A 20,680-nucleotide genomic window follows, 5' to 3' on the forward strand; every position below is an offset into this window, starting at 1 on the left:
ATAATGCGAAGTGCGACATGGCGGTTATTCGGGATATCGATAAAGCATTATTTCCTATAAAAACTATAAATACTGTTGTGAAATTGTTTACAAGTCAACTGGAAGGATGTAGCGAGCCCGATTTAGCCCTATTATCAATCGTTACCGGCTTAATCGAAAATCAACTGACAAGCCGGTCGAACGCCGTTCAACTTCCAGATTCGCCGGAAACAAACGTTTTACCACGATTCGAACTGGAAACTGTGGAAAATTTGTACAACAAATTTCATCTAGTTATCACAAGTTCTGTGGAAACTAATAAAACCAAAGCCTACGCTACAAGGGATCTGGTGAAAAGAGTCTCAGATGTGATATGGAATAGTCTGACAAGAAGTTATTATAAAGATAGACCTCATCTACAAAGTCTTTATAGCTACCTCACTGGCAGTAAATTGGATTGTTTTGGTGTTGCCTTTGCCGTTGTTGCTGGATGCCAAGTATTGGGATACAGTGACGTACATTTAGCATTATCTGAAGATCATGCTTGGGTTGTATTTGGTCCTAATGGCTCAGGTATGTAGTTAGCTATATCATATAGCATATGAATGATTATGAGCAATTGTAATAATTACCAAATATATTCAATCTAGAAAATGCCGAGATAACTTGGCATGGTAAAGGGAATGAAGACAAGAGAGGACAAGAAATAGGTAAAGGTGTCTCAGCTCGATCTTGGCTCTATGTTAATAATAAACCTGTGATTTGTACAAGACATATGGAAGTTGCAGCATTGGTTTCTGCAATAAACCCAGCTTTAAATGCAAATGTTGATGCTTCGGAAGTAGCCATGCTTCAACAAGAGTTACTTTGGTTACTTTATGACTTAGGACATCTTAAAAAGTATCCTATGGCTATAGGTATGAGGAAAATATTAATTATTTGTAGTTCTACAGTGTTTTATATCTTAGGAAATCTCGGTGACTTAGAGGAAATTTCTCCAAAACGTTCAGATATTCCTTGTAGTAGTTTATTTGAGGAAGCTATAGAATCAGCCAGAAAATACTACAACAATCAACATGTATATCCATACACTTATCAAGGGGGCTATTACTACCGCAACAACATGTACAAAGAAGCATTTGAAAGTTGGGCAAATGCCAGTGATGTAATAAGACTGTATGTGATTATTAAGATGTATTTTACAGTTACTTGTTAATTGACATATTATTATTTTAGATACAATTACTCTAGAGATGATGAAGAAATTTACAAAGAATTTCTCGAAATAGCTAACGAGTTAATCCCCCAAATAATGAAAGCTGAAAGTTCTGGTTTTGAGGCAAACACAATCTTAAAAAAACCTCAGTGCTTTGCTAATCTGTTAAAATTTTATGACGGTATATGTCAGTGGGAAGAGGGTAGTGCTACTCCGGTCCTTCACATTGGCTGGGCCAAACCTTTGGTTAATACAATATCAAAGTTTGATTCTGATGTCCGAGCCCAAGTCAACATTGTGTGTGATGAAGAAAAATTGATGAAAAAGAATGGGTCTTATTTTAACAATAACAATAATAATTACGAGAAGGAAAATACAACTGTGATACCAAAGTTGAATGTTAAAGAGCAGTCGACCTCAAATTTCCATCCTACAATTGAAGCCTTAACTGCAGCTTGTTCGGAGAAAATTTTGAATCCTGAATACTTGCTTCAAGGAGATGGGTCTCCATTTGTTGGTATGTTATGCTTGTAGTATCATTAAAATAGGATTTTAATAAAAAATGGATATAATGGATAACATTCATTCCTATGTGATTATATAATGATAATAATAAATAGTCTTATCCATTCAAAAAATGGGAATCACAAAAGGCCAAGTTGAAGTAACAATTCCTTTCTTAACCTATATTGCAGAAAACTATATTATATTTAGTAATTAAATCTATTAACCCTCAAAGAAACCCTGCTATAAATTTTATTTAAAAAAAACTTCCTATAAATTCTAATCCAATATTTGAATAACTAAATTATTTGAACTTATAAATATTGTATATAGATATTTACAATACAAGTGAGTTAACAGCATCATTAAGATACGCGTGTGAAAGTTACACGAGTGTGTAGCACGAGTTGTGTAGCCACACAAGTATCTTAATGGAGTTAACTCGCGTGTATTGTACAATATTTTATCCAGACCACGCTTTTACAATGACCAGAATGGTATTACCTACTAATTATTAAATTATTATTACACATAAAATACTAAAAACAGTTCAGAAGAATACAAAAGCTGCTTTTATCAGCCTATGAGTTCAAAAAAAAATTAGATGCCAATCTAATCTAGAAAAACCTAAAATTTCATTTGTAAACTTTATGACACACCTTGTATAATTAGTTTTTTAATAAGAATATTATCCTGTTTGTGAGAACGTGCATATTTTACAGGAGGATTTCAAGAGCAAGAATTAACAGATATTAAAATAAAAGTTGAAAACGAGGAACAAATTTCAGACACTGTTTTGGAGGGTAATTTATCCAAAAGCATTATTGGTGTATTTATTTTTTTTTCTGTAGAGTTGTAAAATGTCATGTCATCTTTATTTGTTTTTTAGAACTAGAAATTTGAATACTTTACATACTTAAAATTTAATAAAATATTTTACAGGAGTCGAAACATCTCTATTGGAAAATGTCACCTGTGACGTGAAGCAAGAAACTTTCGGTAATTTTTTGTAATGCTTGTGTTTCGATGTCTTTTTCTTTGTTTGTTTTTAAGTTAACAGTAACCACAAGCATGACAACCACGTATATTTTCTTCATTGAACTAAAGATAAATTTTATAATATTAAAAAAAGATTCCTAAATGTTTTTTTTTTGTATTTCAGGCGGAGAATATACAATACCGATACAAAAGAAGGAAGAAGAGAAGGAAAATGGTAAGCCAGGACCGTCCAAGCCCACAGAACATTTAGTTCTAAAGGAAGAAGAAAATGAAGAGAACGAACTGAGGTTGAAGAAGCCTACGGTTGTGTTGCATAGTCAGAAGATGAAAGAATTGAAGGATCTCCTTCTTGCTGAAAAATTAAATACTCACGCCATTTCGTTACATCTCACTGCACAGTCACAGGTAAACATAGTTCATTTTCTTTATTAATAATTGTTCAGATTAGTATAGTTTATACAAGGCGTCCCAATTTTCCGTAGACAGAGAACTACTACATATTTTTGGATTCAAAATAAGGGCATTAGAAACTTTACCTCTATACAAAAGTGATTCGCTTGTCCGTTAGAGGGTATCACACTTTAAAAAAATAAACATATTTTCCAGATATTTTAAGAATCGTTATTCCGATTTGAATGAGATTTGGGGTGTCTATGTTTTGCTAAGTGCTATAACATTTGACTTTCACAAAAATCAAGAAAAAGTACGGGACGAAACTATCCCCACCCCTACATAAATATTTTCCAAATCCACTGACCGCCGATTTTCTTTTCGTAAAATGGTCCTTCTAGTATTTACTATATTTTTTGTCTCTTGTAAAAAAACGCCACATTGCATAGTCTTTTAGAGAAAAAAAATTTTTGGAGAATTTATTTTTTCAAAGTGAACATACAAAATATACAGGGAGTTCCAATATTCCGTGGACATAGAACAACTACGTATTTACTGAATCAACATAAACAAGTTAATTGCACATAAGTTACCTTTATACAAAAGTGCCTCGTTTGCCCGTTAGGGGGCAATCAATCAAAATTAACGTTAATTAAATTAAATTTTTTTATTTTTTTAAAGCTTTTTATGAAGCTTATTGTGAAATATACTTTGTGATACTAACATAAAATTCCATATTTTCGGCAACTAGATTATTAGAGCTTAAGTCAGCTTTGGAATGAAAAATATTTATACTAAAATTTATGTAAGGGTGGGGTAGTTTTTACCCTTCCGGTACTTTTTCCTGATTTTTGTGAAAGTCAAGTATTAAAGCACTTAGCAAAACATAGACCCCCAAATCTCATTCAAATCGGAATAACGGTTATTAAAATATCTGGAAAATGTGTTTATTTTTTTGAAGTTTAATGCCTCTAACAGACAAACGAAGCACTTTTGTAAAGTAAATTGTGTCCAATGAACTTATTTTCATTCCAAAAATACGTAGTAGTTCTATGTCCACGGAATATTGGGACACCCTTTATAATAATTTTATGATGCTTCTAATAGTCACTAAAGGCTCAAACTCACTGACGACCAGGTCGCAACGACCTGGCCGTCGCCGTCGGCTGGCCGGATGTAATGCGTTTATAGCTGCGGCCAAATGAACGACCAGTTTCAACAGAGTTGTCAGATCTAACGATTTTTTACGTTTTACCAATTAGAAAATATTGTTTCAGAAAGAATTAAGTTTCAGAAATGTTAAAATATCCGAGTTAACTAAAAAGCGAAGTTGCTATTCATAAGCTTATTAAATGTTCTAATATTAAATAATGCATTTAAAATATTCTTGTATTTTTCGTTAATAAATACTGGTGTGGTAAATGGAGTAAGTAAAATATCCAACCCCGACTACACGATAACGTCGTTATTTCCATGTTTTTCAAATCCGCGATGCCTGCCATTCTGACTGATGATCAGTCGTTTCATAACAGAATATTCTACATCCTACGTCTATGTAATTTAATATGTGTAGAGTGAGACATGTAACTCGTGAGATTTTCAGCATTATATCAATAAAGGACAGATACAGTATTGTTCCTAAAGGTGCGTCCAGACTTGAGCATTTTAGCCCGAACGAACCGAGCGCGCACGAACAAGCAGAACAAATAGGCCGAACAAAAAGCATTGTGTACGCGCGACCGACAAAAATGGAGATATTCTGTTGCTTTTTTCTACTGATATGGACTTCTACTGATGGCTCTTATCGACTTTAGAAGTAAACATATTAGGGCCATCGTAAAAAAAGGTCGTCAGACACTGGCTCTAAATATAAGCAGGTAGAACGTTTAGCTTCCAGTTATTTCAATGTTTACAATATAATTCCTCTTTTTTATTGTTACTGAGAATCTACAACAGTAAATACTTCTATTTTTATGAATGTTTAAGTTACTTTTACTCTTAATTTTTTTTTAAAAAATAATGTACCTAGTAAATATAGTCTAATGGACCCTGTTTAAAAAACGTTACATTAAATATAGTATTTAAAATACAGTTGTCCTCTTTGTACATGACTACAATACAACTAAAAAAATTAATTTAATAAAAAAAACAAGTGGTTGTAGAAAAACTTTAAATATGATTATTTTTATTTTTTAATATCGAAACTCGAAGGTATAATAACAGGTATCATACCAACCATAAATAGAGTATGTCATATAAAAATGTTTTGAATTTTTACTAGAATCGACCGTTGATAAAAAAAGGGACTAGATTTAAGTTTCGACTAGATTTAAGTTTCAAACGACAAAAAAGGGACTAGATTTAAGTTTCGACCAACGGACGGCCAGGACGTTAGTATGCGCTGTATCATTTGATTTAATGGTTTTAGAGGTAGCAGCGGCCTGGCCGGTACGACCTGGTCGTCAGTGTGTTCGAGCCCTAATATACACGGTGAGTCATAATGAAAAAAAAATCCACATCAATTTTCTTATTTAAGATTCTCACTTGAATAGGTTTTGTAAAAAAAAAACAGGAATGGCAGAGCATATTTAAAATGGCATTTTTCAATTATATCCAATTTACAATCGACATATGTATAGTATTTCCGAAATCAATTGGAAGTACTTTTAGTTCCTTTGCTAAATCCAGTACCGAAATTAAGTGTCCAATCTATTTCAATTGACTTCACAAAAACTATATCTTCGTGTCGACGGGATAGATACTTTCTGGAAGCAATTAAACATTTGGAATGTCAACTGTTAGGCAGAAAATAAACAAAAACATTGCCATATTTCTAATCCTTATCAGGACCGCCCTGGTTAAAATAGATATTAACATCAACACCTGGGTAAAGTTGTTAAATCACTAGTTTTTCTACAGCTTCTCAATATTGTCCAAATCGTTCGGATTTTACGTTAATGGCCTACCAATAACTACAATGTCCAACCTAAGATTGACTGATCAATACTATTAAATGCTCGTTTTACATCTTTGCCCATCTGACAGATATACAGCATTTTTTCTATTAGGTACAAGTGGGTAAAAAAGGAAGAGAAGGGGATACTTCTGTCCGACCTAAAAGAGCTCGAAGGGAATAATCTCAATATATACCCATAAAACTATGTACGCTTCAAGGTGAGTACTTACTTAGAGCCCAGGGGCATTAGGTCACATAAAGGATGCAATACAATCTCTAATAATCAAGTGTAGTGCTTAAGATTTGATGTCTACCTGTATTTCAGATTGTTAAATACCAGATTCTCATTTACCAAGTTCCCAAGGCCGCCAGACCGTAATTATTTTCTCACAAATACAATTTATGAGATAATGTGGTATTTTGGCAAAGAGGATGAGGCGAATGAAATTAGAGAGAAAGTAACATCCTGCCACATTAGAGGGAAAAAGTACGTTTTGCGTCACGTGATCTATTTTCAGCTGATATCTTAACTTAATGTTCTGTAAGGTCAGCCTAGGGTATAAATCGAGAATAGAGCAACGTTATCAGTGCTGCACCTTTAACCACAGATAATTTATAAATACAAAATATTTATTGTGTTATTTTGAGAACGAATACCTTCCTCGGTCATAGAAATATTGTTTAACCCATTATTATTAGCAATTAATAATAATATACCCTGCTGGTCATCCAATTTATGTTGTCTGGATTTTAATGCGAGTGACTGAGAATAATATAAACGACTGGTTGGCAGACAAAGAGACAAAATCAAAAGCGACATACAGTGTCTTGTTTGGTTTGGTTTGGTTGTGAAAATATATTAAACACCGTATGATTTTAAAAAACGGTGTCCAGTGGTCTTGAAAATGACGATCGATGACATTCCCTAATATGCCTAGTCTTTGCAAAATGCTGAATTATTTGATACGCCTGCGCGATTTACATTTCAAAACAAGAGCTATGTTAAGATACTATAGGCATATATAAGTATATAATTATGTATGTTGAAATGACCTAAAAATATATTCAATTTATAGGTAATATCGAGCAATTTTATTATTAAACGTGGCAACATCGATTTTTTTGCTCGAATTCCTGTTGCTGTTGTAGATCCATTTGTTAGATAATACATTATCCCATACATTACCATTTGTGATCTCGCGGCCCTGGGATCTTGCTCTATTAGAATATTTTTAAACAAATTTATTTTTTTAATATCTTTGACGATTTTGTGTAGAAGACTAATGGACATACATCATTTTTCTGCATTACAAGTTGTAGTTGATTATACTTGCCATTCTTATCCCATATGTTAGATGTTTTTAATTATTATAACCAGTATTAGCATTGCAATGCAAAGAACTGATGTTGAAATTTTATTTTTAAGACTTCTTACGTCACTTTTGCTGCACCAATAGAAAATTACACTACATTGTGTAATGGATTTAAGAGCTATGAGCTCATTTAAGTGATACAAATTTTTATTTTATAGGTTTAATTTAATGTTTAGGTTTTAGGTCCCAATTGCACATATAGTTGATTTTTTCTAGTAAATCCCTGAGAATATTCTGTAGTTTTTCTAGTTTTATATTCCTTAAATTGAAAAAGGTGTGAAACTAAACTTCTATACAGGATATTGCTATAAAATTTGCAACAATGAGATTTTTTTATTATTGAGTTGTTGAAAATAATTTTATGTGGAGTTACTTCAGCATAGCCAATTAAAAAATTGACGTACGTTATATGACAACTGTCATGGTGATAAACTACAAAAGTCCTTTTTAGACAAACAAGAAGTAGGTTGGAATCATATACGTATCAAATCTATACGGATCATCGCCTATCCCTGCAATGTGTTGGAGTTGAAGCCGAGTTAGAGACAACTAGATAACCGGTCCATGTATATTTCACATAATTTCGTCTGTTAGAAAAACGCTGGCGCAATAGCGCAACTCCAAAATTCCGAATATCGATTAGTTTTAGCTTGGCCTTGTGGAACGCGTGGTCGAACGGGAGCGCAAACACGATCCTCATTTCTGTGCCTCATTTCTTATTCAACTGTTTTTGTGTTCGCATCGCGAACGAAGCGCGAACGAAAGCCGTACGAAGCTGTACGAATGAATAGCTTATGCTCTGATTGGTTTAGTTATCCGATCGATAATTAAAAATTCACGCTTGCGCGCAACGCTTGTGCTCCACTAACTGAGCAAAGATTTATATACCCATTTCACCGGCTCGGCTTCACAGAATGCAGTTTGGAGTCAATATACGTTAGTTAATATATATATATATGGTTGGAATATATCAAGAAATTGTCAAAGAAAAAAATTGCGTATATTTTTTCGCTAAATTGGCACAAAACAAATAAACATAAAAATTCAACAAGAATAAGTTTTAAATTATTTTCTATTTACAGTCGTATTTTAAAATACCAAATTTAATAACTTAGTAAAAAAAAGCAACTAACCTAACCTTTTTTATGTCAAATTTATTCCTAAACAACTTTTTCGTTTTTGATATTTTGTTACTTAACCCTAGGTTTAGGTTATTAATGCTGAAGAAATTCTGTATAACCTTTTTTTTTCAGTAACTCTATTATAAAGACATCCCACTTGTTGCGAACTTTTTGGCACACCCCTTATGAAGACACAGTTTATATTATAACCTTGCGGCTAGGTTATATCAATTTTTATTTTATTTTAAATGGCTTTAACCAAATAATTAACTTACAAAAATTGTAAATATTTCTATTCTTTTTAGTTTTTATTTTTTCCACGAAAAAATGTTTTAATTTTTCAAAAGTTTGACACACCAAGTTAAAAGGTTCATCACTGACCGGCATGTACCTACTGATTTATTTCACAATTTGCAAACCTTTATATTCGTTTTACTTATTAAATTTGAACGTATCAAAATTCGAAGATATTTCTCAGTGACTTTACTAGTAAAATACTAAATATTGCTTAAGCTTTTTGGCACATAAAACATGTTCGCCACTATATGTATATATGGAGGACGGGAGGATGAAAATCATTTACCCATTAAACTTAGGTTTACGCTCGTTGACATTCCCTTATTTGTGATTAGATCACATAATTTAATTTGACATTGTTGATCGTTTTTGTTGTATATAATAAGTTTTTAAACCGTTTTACACGCATTTTATGTCGAAACTATTTCTTTGTATATTTTAATTTATTTTATTATTTACTTTTTACACTTTAGTATAATTTACATCACCTTGTAGTTTTTTCATTATGTTAGAATTTTTAAAAACTAGTAAATGGGCAAATATTAGTAGCAATAAACAGTTTCAGTGCTGTGGTAATAACATATAAATACTCCTATGAGACTAGTATATAATAATACATAAAGCAATTCGCCCGCCAAGACAATGAAATAGAAAACCGTAGATAGTGGGGATATACATATGGGAGATAAACCTACTATCTTCTCATCACCATTGTATATCGCAATATATTGTGCGTTTTTATGGATGTTTTGCCAGTAGTATTCTATGTTTTTTTTAACATTAATGTTAATGTTAAACGGCCCGATACATAACAATAACGAGTTATCGTTATTGTTATTGTTAGATAAATAACAATAACAATGTTAGATACATAACAATAACGATTTATCGTTATTGTTATGTATCGGGCCATACTTGCCTAAAAACACAATTAAAATTAATAAAATATCCTGGCAACGGCTGCGGCTTGCGGTAGTCTGTTGTATCCATAGAGAAAGCATAATATTTAGCTTATAAAACCTTTGAATAAGAAGACTAAGGAAGGAGCATAATGCTATCCATGTATTCATGCATGGTGGGCGGAAAAAGGACTCTAGGGTGGGGATCCTTGACAGTTCTGTTTGACGATTCATTTGACACATTTGAATTTGATTTGAAATTATGTGAATTTGTCAGTCTTTACGGAGCTTATTTTATGTTATTTATTATTTATTCTACTACTGATAGCTGTATAAAGGTAGTAAATCTAGATGGAAATTGTGGCAGAACTTAAATTAACAGTGACACTATCGCGAATTATCAAAAAAGACTCTAAAATAGTTGGTTGTGTAGCGTGCGGTAGATCTCGGCAAAAATCAAGTGAAATAATGGAACAACTTTTCGCTAGTAAGTGAGTATATAATATACATACGTGTAGTAAACCGATCATTTATGAAATTCACTTAAATTAACTAATTATACATTTTTTCTTGCATTTTTGCTTTTATTTACTACTTTTCAAAGATTAGATGTCAAAAAATTTAGATACGTCAATTTGACTTACCTGCTTCAGTAGCGTATCGGATTGTTTGTGTTTATAAATAATTATTAAAACTTATCTATTTTTATTATATGTTTTTATAACAATTTTAATAACTACCAACCAGGGTTCGGAAAACTACATGTTACTTTTAAAAACTACATAAACTACATTACATGTAGTTAATGTAGTTTATGTAGAGGGTGTAGTTTATGTAACCTATGTATGTAACTTTCAAATATCCTTTGAATAAGAAGACTAAAGCCGGAGTCTCATGCATCCGAAATCCGATGACACGACGATCCGACGGTGCTCCTATTGGTCGAAATATTTTGACAACAATTTTTATCCGATAATTTTAACTGATCATCCGACGTCGTATAAAGTTAAATTTTGTTTAACTTTTGTACGATATCGTGTGTTTTTTAACCTCACTTTTTTTGAAAACATTTGTTTTTAAAAACAAGTTTAGTGGGAAGTGGGCAATTTCGGGATATTTGGCGAGGAAGTTATTTTTATAAGTGTTTCTCCAATAAAACATGACATGAATCTCTATTCAGCGCAGCAGAAAAATGTTAAAACTGTCAAATTTCGGAACGAACTTTCGGATGTATGTGACAGGCTTTTTTTATTTCACACGATAACTTCAAATTTCGGATGTCGTATCATCGGATTTCGGATGCATGAGACTCCGGCTTAAGGAAGGAGCATATCAAAAATCTTAGGTACACCGCGATGGGCCTCAAATATGGCCGACTTAAATTCCGGTTTATCAGTGTCGTTCTAATTTTATTTAAAAAAATGTAAAACTATTATGTGGGGTAGACGTGGGGTAGACTCAATAATTTGTTGTTTTATTTTACGTTGTGAATAAATGTTGGTAGTTATTAAAATTGTTATAAATGTATATAATTCTAATAAAAATAGATAAGTTATAATAAGCATTTATTAACATAAACATCCGATACGCTACTGAAGCAGGTAAGTCAAATTAACGTATCTAAATTCTTTGACATCTAATCTTTGACAAGTAATAAATAAAAGCTAAAATGCAAGAAAAATATATAATTTAGTTAATTTAAGTGAATTTCATAAATGATCGGTTTACTACAAGTATGTATATTATATAGTCACTTACTAGCGAAAAGTTGTTCCATTATTTAACTCGATTTTTGCCGAGATCTACCGCACGCTACACAACCAACTATTTTAGAGTCTTTTTCGATAAATCGCGATAGTCACTGTTAATTTAAGTTCTGCCACAATTTCCATCTAGATTTACTACCTTTATACAACTATCAGAAGCAGAATAAATAATAAATAACATAAAATAAGCTCCGTAAAGACTGACAAATCCACAAAATTTCAAATCAAATTCAAATGTGTCAAATGAATCGTCAAACAGAACTGTCAAGGATCCCCACCCTAGAGTGCTTTTTCCGCGCACCATGCATGAATACATGGATAGCATTATGCTCCTTCCTTAGTCTTCTTATTCAAAGCAAATATCAAAGGTTTGAGGTGAGGTTATAATAAGTTGAAGCTTTAAAAACACATAATGTATTTAAGAAAACAGAAGAAATGTGGCTTTAAATATAATATTTACATCATATTATCTCTATTACACCTCATATAAAGGAAAATTATTCATAATATCAATACATAGTTTATTAACGTAGTTTTCATGTAGTTAATGAACGGGAAAAGACGTAGTTTTTAAAGAAAAACTACACATAGTTAATCAGGTAAATTACGTCTTATTAACTACTTCCGCTGCTACCAACATTTATTCACAACGTAAAATAAAAAAAATATTGAGTCTACCCCACGTCTACCCTACATTATAGTTTTACATTTTTGAAATAAAATTAGAACGGCAGTGATAAACCGGAATTTAAGTCGGCCATATTTGAGTCCAATCGCGGTGGACCTAACATTTTTGATATGCTCCTTTCTTAGTCTTCTTATTCAAAGTATAAAACAATAAACTTTTGATTTCTAACCAAAATTTTTCTTGACGCATGATAATCAAAAGCCAAAATGACATTCCTCGCAAATTTAGAAGTATAATAAATGGAAAAGTCAAAAGTTTGTTAACATTTTCGACTAATTGATAATTACTACCACTAATTATGACGTTCTGAATGCTTACATTAAAAATAGGTGAACTAACTTCTACGCTAATTGAAACCACTAATTGTGAGGTTTTGAATGAAGTAAGTAAAATTAAGTTGCTTATTTGTTTTAATATAACCGAAACAGTGCTACGTATATTTGCCTAGTTCGTCATAATATCAAACACGAGATCTGCAAGAAAATAATTGTGATGTTAATTTAAAGTCGGACATTTTTATAGCACTTCCCCTTTTTAGTGCAATCTCATTATAGAAGACTAGAATCAAAATAGACATTGTAATATCGCTTATACACGGTTTTATTGTGGGTAATCTTTACGTAAATACCTCTTAAAATAGTTTATAATTAATCCGTAATACAGGGTAATTCATAGAAAAATCGCTACCTTCTGACATATTTTATTAGCAGATTTCGTAATTTTACTATGAATTTCTCGTGTGTTAACAAAATAGCATTTAGGTATTTAGAGATTAAGTAATCCCTTCAAATTAATCTCGTAAGATTTACTTATAACCTACTAGTGTTACAATTAAATTTAATAGAGAAAAAACTAATTTTATTTTTATATATTTGGTATTAATATTTATTGTATAAAAAAGAATGTAATTGTGAAGTGGTACAATAATATTGGGAAAATAAATTTAAAATCTGTTACACAGTTAAAGTAATTATATGGTTTAGTGTACTATTTAGAATTTTGCTTGTATTTAATATATAAACACATTGATCCCCCTGAGCTATTATCAAGTGTTTTTTACTGTCAGAATTCTAAGTTTGTGTGCCATTTAAAAAAATGCTTTCTACATTTTCAATTTGAAATATATAATTCTTTTATTTTTTGAAATAGAAATTATTCAAAATTATTGCAGAAAATTTTACCAAATTGCCTGTTTTTTTGGGCGAAAGTCTTAATTTTTTTTCGATTTATAATTTTCTGTACTTTTAGATGATTCAAATGAAATTTTGAGGGTAAAAGTTATTATAAGTGCGACATATTTTAATGCTAAAAGTGTCGACATATTCACCAAGGATGTGCATATGGGTTATCACTGGAATATTTTTCTAATAAAAATGTGTGCGCCACTGACTTATTTCTCTTGTTAGCAAAACTGTGTATAGTCTGTCCAACGACAAGATCCTTAACAGTGATAGTTGTGTCTGTCATTTTAATTTCAAAGTAGTTTATTTTATTTTACAAAGAAATAAGTTGGTAGAACTGAAACGCATAGCAGGAAATTAATAAATTTAAAATTTGACTGACAAGAGATTACTTCAAAATATTGTGAAAAAACTGTATAAAACTGAAAAAATGTAATCGAGTTATTTTATTTAACAAAAAACTGTATGTGATAATACAAAACAAACAAGAATAAGACACCACATACCTAAAAATATAAAAAGAACTATTTCTTACTTTGAAGCTTCATGAAACTTCCCGCATTTATGATTATATTTATCAATATAACTTATCTACATATACAAATTTGTAATATTCGACAGGAATAAAGAAAACAATATAAATAAAACAAACTATTTTATTAATAATAACACTTACCAAATTTTATACCTTAAAGGTTGGTTAATTAACTTTAATCTTAATTTTTTTAAACCAGTACCTTTTGGCATTATTTTTCTGCAGTACTAAAATTCATTCATATCGACATCACCTATCGTGTGATGTCGATATTTTACAGCTACTCCAGTTTTTAGTATGTGTTTAGTATGATCCTTCTACCATATACGAGATGCACTTATCTACGACGAGATGGTATACAAACTTTATCGATGGTAACTTCATTGGTGTATAAGACTTCCTGCCTGGGTAAGGAAAAATACTCGCTATTAACCATAAACTGTGCCCTGGGTCTACTGTTAATTTTCACTCGATTTCTCCTCCACTTGACTTCAAAAAACACAAAACACGTAATAATACGAATCAAAATGCATCATCTTCCAAAACGCAGGGTATTTGACAAAAGTTGACACAAAATTATAACCTATAATTTGGCAAGACTTTGACAAGCGTCAAAAATGACAAAAATCTAAAGGCGAGTTCATACGCATCGGCGTCTGTTTGTCGTTCATCGTTCCGTCAAACCAATAAAATTGAAATACGATCTGTCATTTTTTAAATAAACCAATAAAACTGGTTAAAAACAACAAGACACGACGAATGACGGATTTATATTTAAACCCACCCATAGTTAACTTAAAAATTATTAGAAACTTTTTTTAGTAAAATAAATGGATTGGCATGGGACGTCATCTGCTTTTCTTCTGTCATCGTCTGTCGAAATCTTACCTGAGAAAAAAAGAGAATGCCGATTAAAAGTTGGCTCTTGATATTTTGTCGATTTCGATCTCCTTGGTGAGGTTTTTGTTAATTAGTCTAAATCTAATAGCAAAGATTAAATTTTGCAATATCATTAACTGGCCAAAGTGTTAAATAGATACTCATTAATTCCTCATCAAAAAATATGAAAAATTATTATTGAAATTAGCTGTAGGTAGCACTAAACATCGGTGTTATAAATTTTAATAAAATTTAATAATAAATTATATTAAATAAATAATTAATTTTCTTTTTATTTTATAAATTGTGATTAATAAAATTGTGTTTATCTCATCAAGGAGATCGAAATAAACGGCCTAAACAATTTTGCTAACAAGAGAAAATAAAAGTCAGTGTCCCATATGTTTTTTTTTAGAAATATATTCCAGTGATAACCCATATGCACGTCCCTGGTGAATCAGTCGACAATTTCGATATTAAAATATGTCGCACTTATAGTCTTTTACCGTCAAAATTTCATTCGCATCGCTAAAGGCACTTGCAAGGAAATTATAAAAAAATTAAAATTTTAACCTCTTGTAACTACGAAACAAAGCAGAATCGCACCTATGTTGATATACAATTTAAATCTTATTTTTATGTGATTAATTAATCTACAACAACATTACAGTTGGGGTTTGGAACCTTTGGTGTTGCAACAGCAAAATAAAAAAAAAACACTAATTCACTACAATACCCCAAAACGTTTTACTTTTCAACATTGGACGCGCCTTGTTAGCATCATCAGCAGATGATTGAATGAGTTTTAATCATCTGCTGATGATGCTAACTTGTTAACGAGACGCGCGTCCAATGTTTGGTTTGGTAAAACGTAAAACCAAATGTAAAACATTTTGGGGTATTGTAGTGAATTGTGTTTATATTTTGCTAATAATTACATCATATTATAACAAGAGAAGTTTTTTATATACATTTTTTTGAGTTTTCCTTGCAAAAAACGTTTCCTTAATTTATTTTTAAATTGGAAATGAATAGTAAGCTTTCAGTATTTTACATTTTGTATTTCCAGTTACTTTTTTTACTGTACCAATTTTATAAAATGTATTTTTTCCACGTAAACTGTTTTTCTTTAAATCAAAGTATTTTAACATTAGATTTTAATAATTTATAAAAGTTATTGTAGTCTGTGATGAATAAAGGGTGACTAATGTATTTATTGTATGTTCTAGTTGTTAGAAAATAACAAGTATTTTTATAAATAAGATGTATTGAATATGCAGACTTCTTCCATTTGTTTGTTAAGGAAAAGGTTATTTAAACAAGAGGACTTTTAACTTGTTGCTTTGTATGCATTTTAAGTGTCAATTACATAGCCATAATACTAAAATAAAATTAATGTTACACCCCTAGTAAATTTGCTGTACTAAATCTAATCGGCAGTTTGTAAATACCTATTAATCATTTACGATTTTCCTTTTGAGCATTATGTTTGAAAATGCAGATAATGCAACATTTTGTTAATTGTTATGTATACACCTATCTAAAGGATTAAATATACAGTTAAAATGTGTTTATTGATTGTTAACTTAAATGAGTTGTCCTCATTACAAATAATGAATGTACAAAATTGACAAAATTATTTTAAATTATTTACACAGTGTATACCTTTAGAAATTTTACTCAGTCTCTACTTTTAAGCCCACAAATAAAAATTAAAAACATATTTATAGAGTTTGTTTTAATTCCAGAAACCATATTAAGGTAATTTTATTTACAACCAGGCCAACAATAAACTACTTATATATTCTAAAACGCTATTTTATATTATTTTAAAGTTGTTGCACATGGAACATACATTAACGGATAGGGGTCCATGGTTCTAAAACATCTTTGAATTTTTTTCGCTCTGAAAAAAAAATAGTTTTATATACATGTACATATATCCTAGGGGCTAGGGGAATGGGGTAGGGTTCCCAACTTGAACACCGGCGATTCCGGGACAATTATTTTTAAGCTTTTAAATAATTGAAACAAAACATTAAATATTAGAAATTAAAATATATTATGTGTGTAGTACACACTTTTTTAATTTTTAAACATAAAACATAACATTAGGTCCCGGCCAAGGCAAAACTTTCACCGGGACAAACTTCCTGATTCCTGGTTAATCCCGGCCAAACCGGGAGGGTTGGGAACCCTAGGATGGGGATGAGTTATAATTCACGAAAGGAGAGGCTCTTTGAGACTTTTTGACACCCCCTAGTGAGTCCCCCTTCACTAACCTCACGTGAGACTTCATAATATGTATTTTGAGTATAAGTGTTTTGGATATATTTAAAAACCACAAAATTTGCTTTATTATTTTATTAAGACTAGAATTTGAGATTGCTTAGATCATAATTATTATTATTTATTATCATTATTTATTTATTTATTTAGAAATAAATAAATAAATAATCTAAAATCACAGTGAAAGAAATTAAATAGTTATTGAATATAATTCAGATTTTAATATATAGGAGACTTGTTTCAGATTTTGGCATATTTTACTCTAGAATAGTGTTTTACTATAAATCTGATTTTCTCCTTTTTTACACTATTTTTTTGTCCAAAAAAATACGTTATTATATATATTTGTCCAACCCCCTCTCTCCCCCACATGAGATTTAGTGAGATTCAGTTTAACCAAGGTCCTCTTCACCCCCATAATATAGCATTATATTTTATATTATCAGAAATGCTTTTGTTTATAAGAATATTACCAAAAGGTGGGAAATCTTCAGGATGCAACTCTACATAATGACGTAGTATGGCATCTCTTTCTGCCAAATAGCTCTCTCTCCAGTCATCCAGTACTTTACCAACAAAAAAACCGCCTACACCAGCAAAAGCATATCTATGTATTCCTAAAAAAAATATCAGATATTTCAAAATGTCTATTCAGACTAGAGAATACTGTGAATTATGACTAAATACACAATCAAAAATTAAGACCCTGATAATTGAAGAAGTTCTAATATTATTTCCTGTAAAGTAGATATTTTAATGTTGTTAAAAATTTTCCCGTTTTAAATTTTTATTTTAAATATATTTCATTTCTTATAAAGGTTTCAGAAACATTTAAACATATATTATACATTTTTACTATTAAAAATAACGAAAAATACAAGGTTTGGTAATCTAAACAGTTTAAAGGCAATGTTTATTTTTATAGTTGTCAAATTATTTTACTAAATATAAAATTCAACTCTTATTTATATATAGTCAAAAAGGTACATATAGTCAAAAATATATAGAATATATTCGGTTAGGATACTACAAAAAATAATTAGTTTCTCGAATGGTAAATTTAGTAAAAATATAAATATTTGTAACTATATAGATTACATAATTAAATTGAAATGAAATACCTACCGCTCAAAACTGGTCTTGGAGAAAACTTATTAGCCACTGCCATACCAATCAATGATACAATTGCAGCTACAGCGGGGTGAAGATATTGAGAAATAAGCGGACGTTCTGTAGTGGGGCGCTTATTTAGTAATTCTAGTGGAGATAATGCAACTTGCGGACCTGTTCCAGCCATTTTTCCAATTTTAATAACACATTCGGAATGAGGTTAAAATCTATAATCTTCTATTTGTAATTAAGTAATATTGATTTAATGGCTACAGCTGCTAGAGCTATCCGAGCGGTTGATGTTTATTCTTCTCTTTTAGATATTAATAGCCTAATATGACCAAAACCCCTCCTCCTTTTAAATTAGACAGGGATGGGTGTGTAGAAACCTAACGTTAAAAATAGTTTTTTATGGTGGGTTCATACAAGGTTCATACAGCCAAATAAAATAAAATAAGAATAAAATAAAATAAAATAAGAAAGTTGGTTATATGGGATACCGTACATGCGTTCATACAGCCAAATAAAATAAGAAGTCTTTATCTTTTAACTTCTTGTTTTATTTTATGTGAAAACGGCTTTGCGCACGCTTAATTCTAACCTACAAATATTTTCAGTTTGGATTTAATTTATTTTATAATTTCACATAAGTAAAATGTATAATATAGTAGGCAACGAGGTAATGGTGTGGATCCGGTGGCTGACCTTGAAACGAGTTTTTGCTGCATATAGTCACAGACACTACGCATGCGCACATCTTCGATGTTGCCAGATTGTGAGTTATTTTGGAATTATTTTCAGTTGAAAACAAATATGTGCTTTTCAGTGTTTTTTTGTCAATATATACCGTATGATCGAAAAAACGGCGTCCAGTTGTCTGGGAAATGACGATTGAGGATATTTCCATAAAATGACAGCGATCTTCATTTCATAGTCATTGCTGACGCTATTTTTTTTTTCAATGATAGTACGCGGTATATTATTTTAATATTTCGCACAACACGTGAACGCTTATTATTATGTATTTTCAGTCAATAAAATTATATAGAAATAAAACTCTAGATTCCTATCTAGATTATTATGCTACGTTTAAAAAGTGCTTTATTAAAAATTCCAAATTTTTTCTTTTTTTTTTAATTTTTAAATGCTGTAGCTCCATGTCATGTTCATAATAGATTTTTTTTAACATTCCATCAAAACTACGGAGGCCTTAGAAGGCCTTTTAGCCTCCGTAATTAAAATTGTAGAATCAGCTTCAGCAACATTAACAGTTACCTTGTTTAATTCTGCTTATACATATATTGCATTAATTTTTCTGCTACATTAAGATTTCTCTATTCTTACACCTAATTTATGTGATTTTCTTAGCATATATGATTTATAAACCATATTTTTCCTAATGGAAGGATGAATAGGATATGCAAAATTAAGATATTTTAACATTTATTTTCCAGACCAAGCATAATATAGTATTAAGATGAAGACATAACAAATATTATAAGAAAGATCTTAATATAAATCACAAACTAAGTCTTAATTTAGTCTTGTATTTCTATTATTATTATTATTCTTATAAAACTAATAAGATCAAAACTCAACCTTCACCATATTGTCAAGATTTGGCATTATAGGAAACAAGAAATTACAGTAAATTAAGAAAAGAATAACAAAGTACACGATATTAAATACTGTAATGTATTTTACGATACAAACCATCTCCCTTCTAAAGAGAAAAAGATAAAACATAAAGCTTATTTTAGTCTTATCAACACACTCTTCGATAAAATCCACTAACTTGATATCTATGCTTGATATTTTTAAGAAATTATGATACAAACATTAATTATAATCAAAGTATATTATATTAGTAACATTATATAATAGGTAAAATGTTACCTCTATCTCCGATTGACGTTTATTGTTCTATAATAAGACCCGTCATGGTAGTACTTCAAAACATCAATACATATATAATCAAAAATATTGTTGCCTGTAAATAAGTAGAAATTAAATAACTTGAAAGAAATAAAATAATTCTAATAAGTTTAAAACCATTAAGAAAAAATCGGTAAATGATAAATTTTAAATCTAATGTAAACATATAAATAAATGTTATTATTATTACAATTTTATATATTATAATACTTTCATTTCACAATCTTCATTATCCTTCTTACCTTAATTTTCGATATCAAGATAAATCTGAAATTATAAAATTAATTATAGAATTTGTATTATTATTGATTAACACGCAAAAAAAAAATTTCAACTGCAAATAATTCGAAAATAAACTGCAATTTGGCAACATCGAAGATGTGCGCTTGCGTAGTATCGATGATCAAAAGCAGCAAATATGGGCTTCAAGGTCAGCCACCGGATCCACACCTTTACCGGCAACGAATAAATAAATATACTATAAATAGTAAAATTACTATAAACAATCGTAAAAGTTAACTTTTATCCAGCCTCATCGTACTGCGCATGAGCAAATATATATT

General features: G+C 30.5%; 2 protein-coding genes across 4 annotated transcripts; one reads left to right on the top strand and one right to left on the bottom strand.

Annotated features, from left to right (window-relative positions):
• Positions 1-9,822, top strand: LOC115878382 (menin). 3 transcript variants are annotated; one of them, XM_030894861.1, is made up of 9 exons: positions 1-552; positions 630-896; positions 948-1,155; positions 1,216-1,712; positions 2,422-2,502; positions 2,642-2,698; positions 2,862-3,103; positions 6,157-6,262; positions 6,370-9,822. In XM_030894861.1, the coding sequence occupies exons 1-8, from the start codon at positions 18-20 to the stop codon at positions 6,223-6,225; spliced, it is 1,956 nt and encodes a 651-aa protein (XP_030750721.1). In that variant the 5' UTR covers positions 1-17; the 3' UTR covers positions 6,226-6,262; positions 6,370-9,822. The 3 variants fall into 3 exon arrangements, with proteins under 3 accessions (XP_030750721.1, XP_030750722.1, XP_030750723.1); XM_030894862.1 differs by lacking the exon at positions 2,422-2,502 and having other exon boundaries at positions 6,157-9,822; XM_030894863.1 differs by lacking the exons at positions 2,422-2,502; positions 2,642-2,698 and having other exon boundaries at positions 6,157-9,822.
• Positions 9,823-16,338: 6,516 nt separating this feature from the next.
• On the bottom strand, positions 16,339-18,416 carry LOC115878383 (NADH dehydrogenase [ubiquinone] 1 subunit C2). Its single transcript, XM_030894865.1, has 3 exons — positions 18,198-18,416; positions 17,546-17,689; positions 16,339-16,689 (listed from the first exon to the last, which is right to left on the bottom strand). The coding sequence occupies exons 1-3, from the start codon at positions 18,367-18,369 to the stop codon at positions 16,640-16,642; spliced, it is 366 nt and encodes a 121-aa protein (XP_030750725.1). The 5' UTR covers positions 18,370-18,416; the 3' UTR covers positions 16,339-16,639.
• Positions 18,417-20,680: the final 2,264 nt, after the last annotated feature.

Source organism: Sitophilus oryzae, unplaced genomic scaffold, assembly GCF_002938485.1.
Source record: "Sitophilus oryzae breed Bouriz unplaced genomic scaffold, Soryzae_2.0 scaffold_1508_pilon_pilon, whole genome shotgun sequence".
Classification (NCBI taxonomy): Eukaryota; Metazoa; Arthropoda; class Insecta; order Coleoptera; family Curculionidae; genus Sitophilus; species Sitophilus oryzae.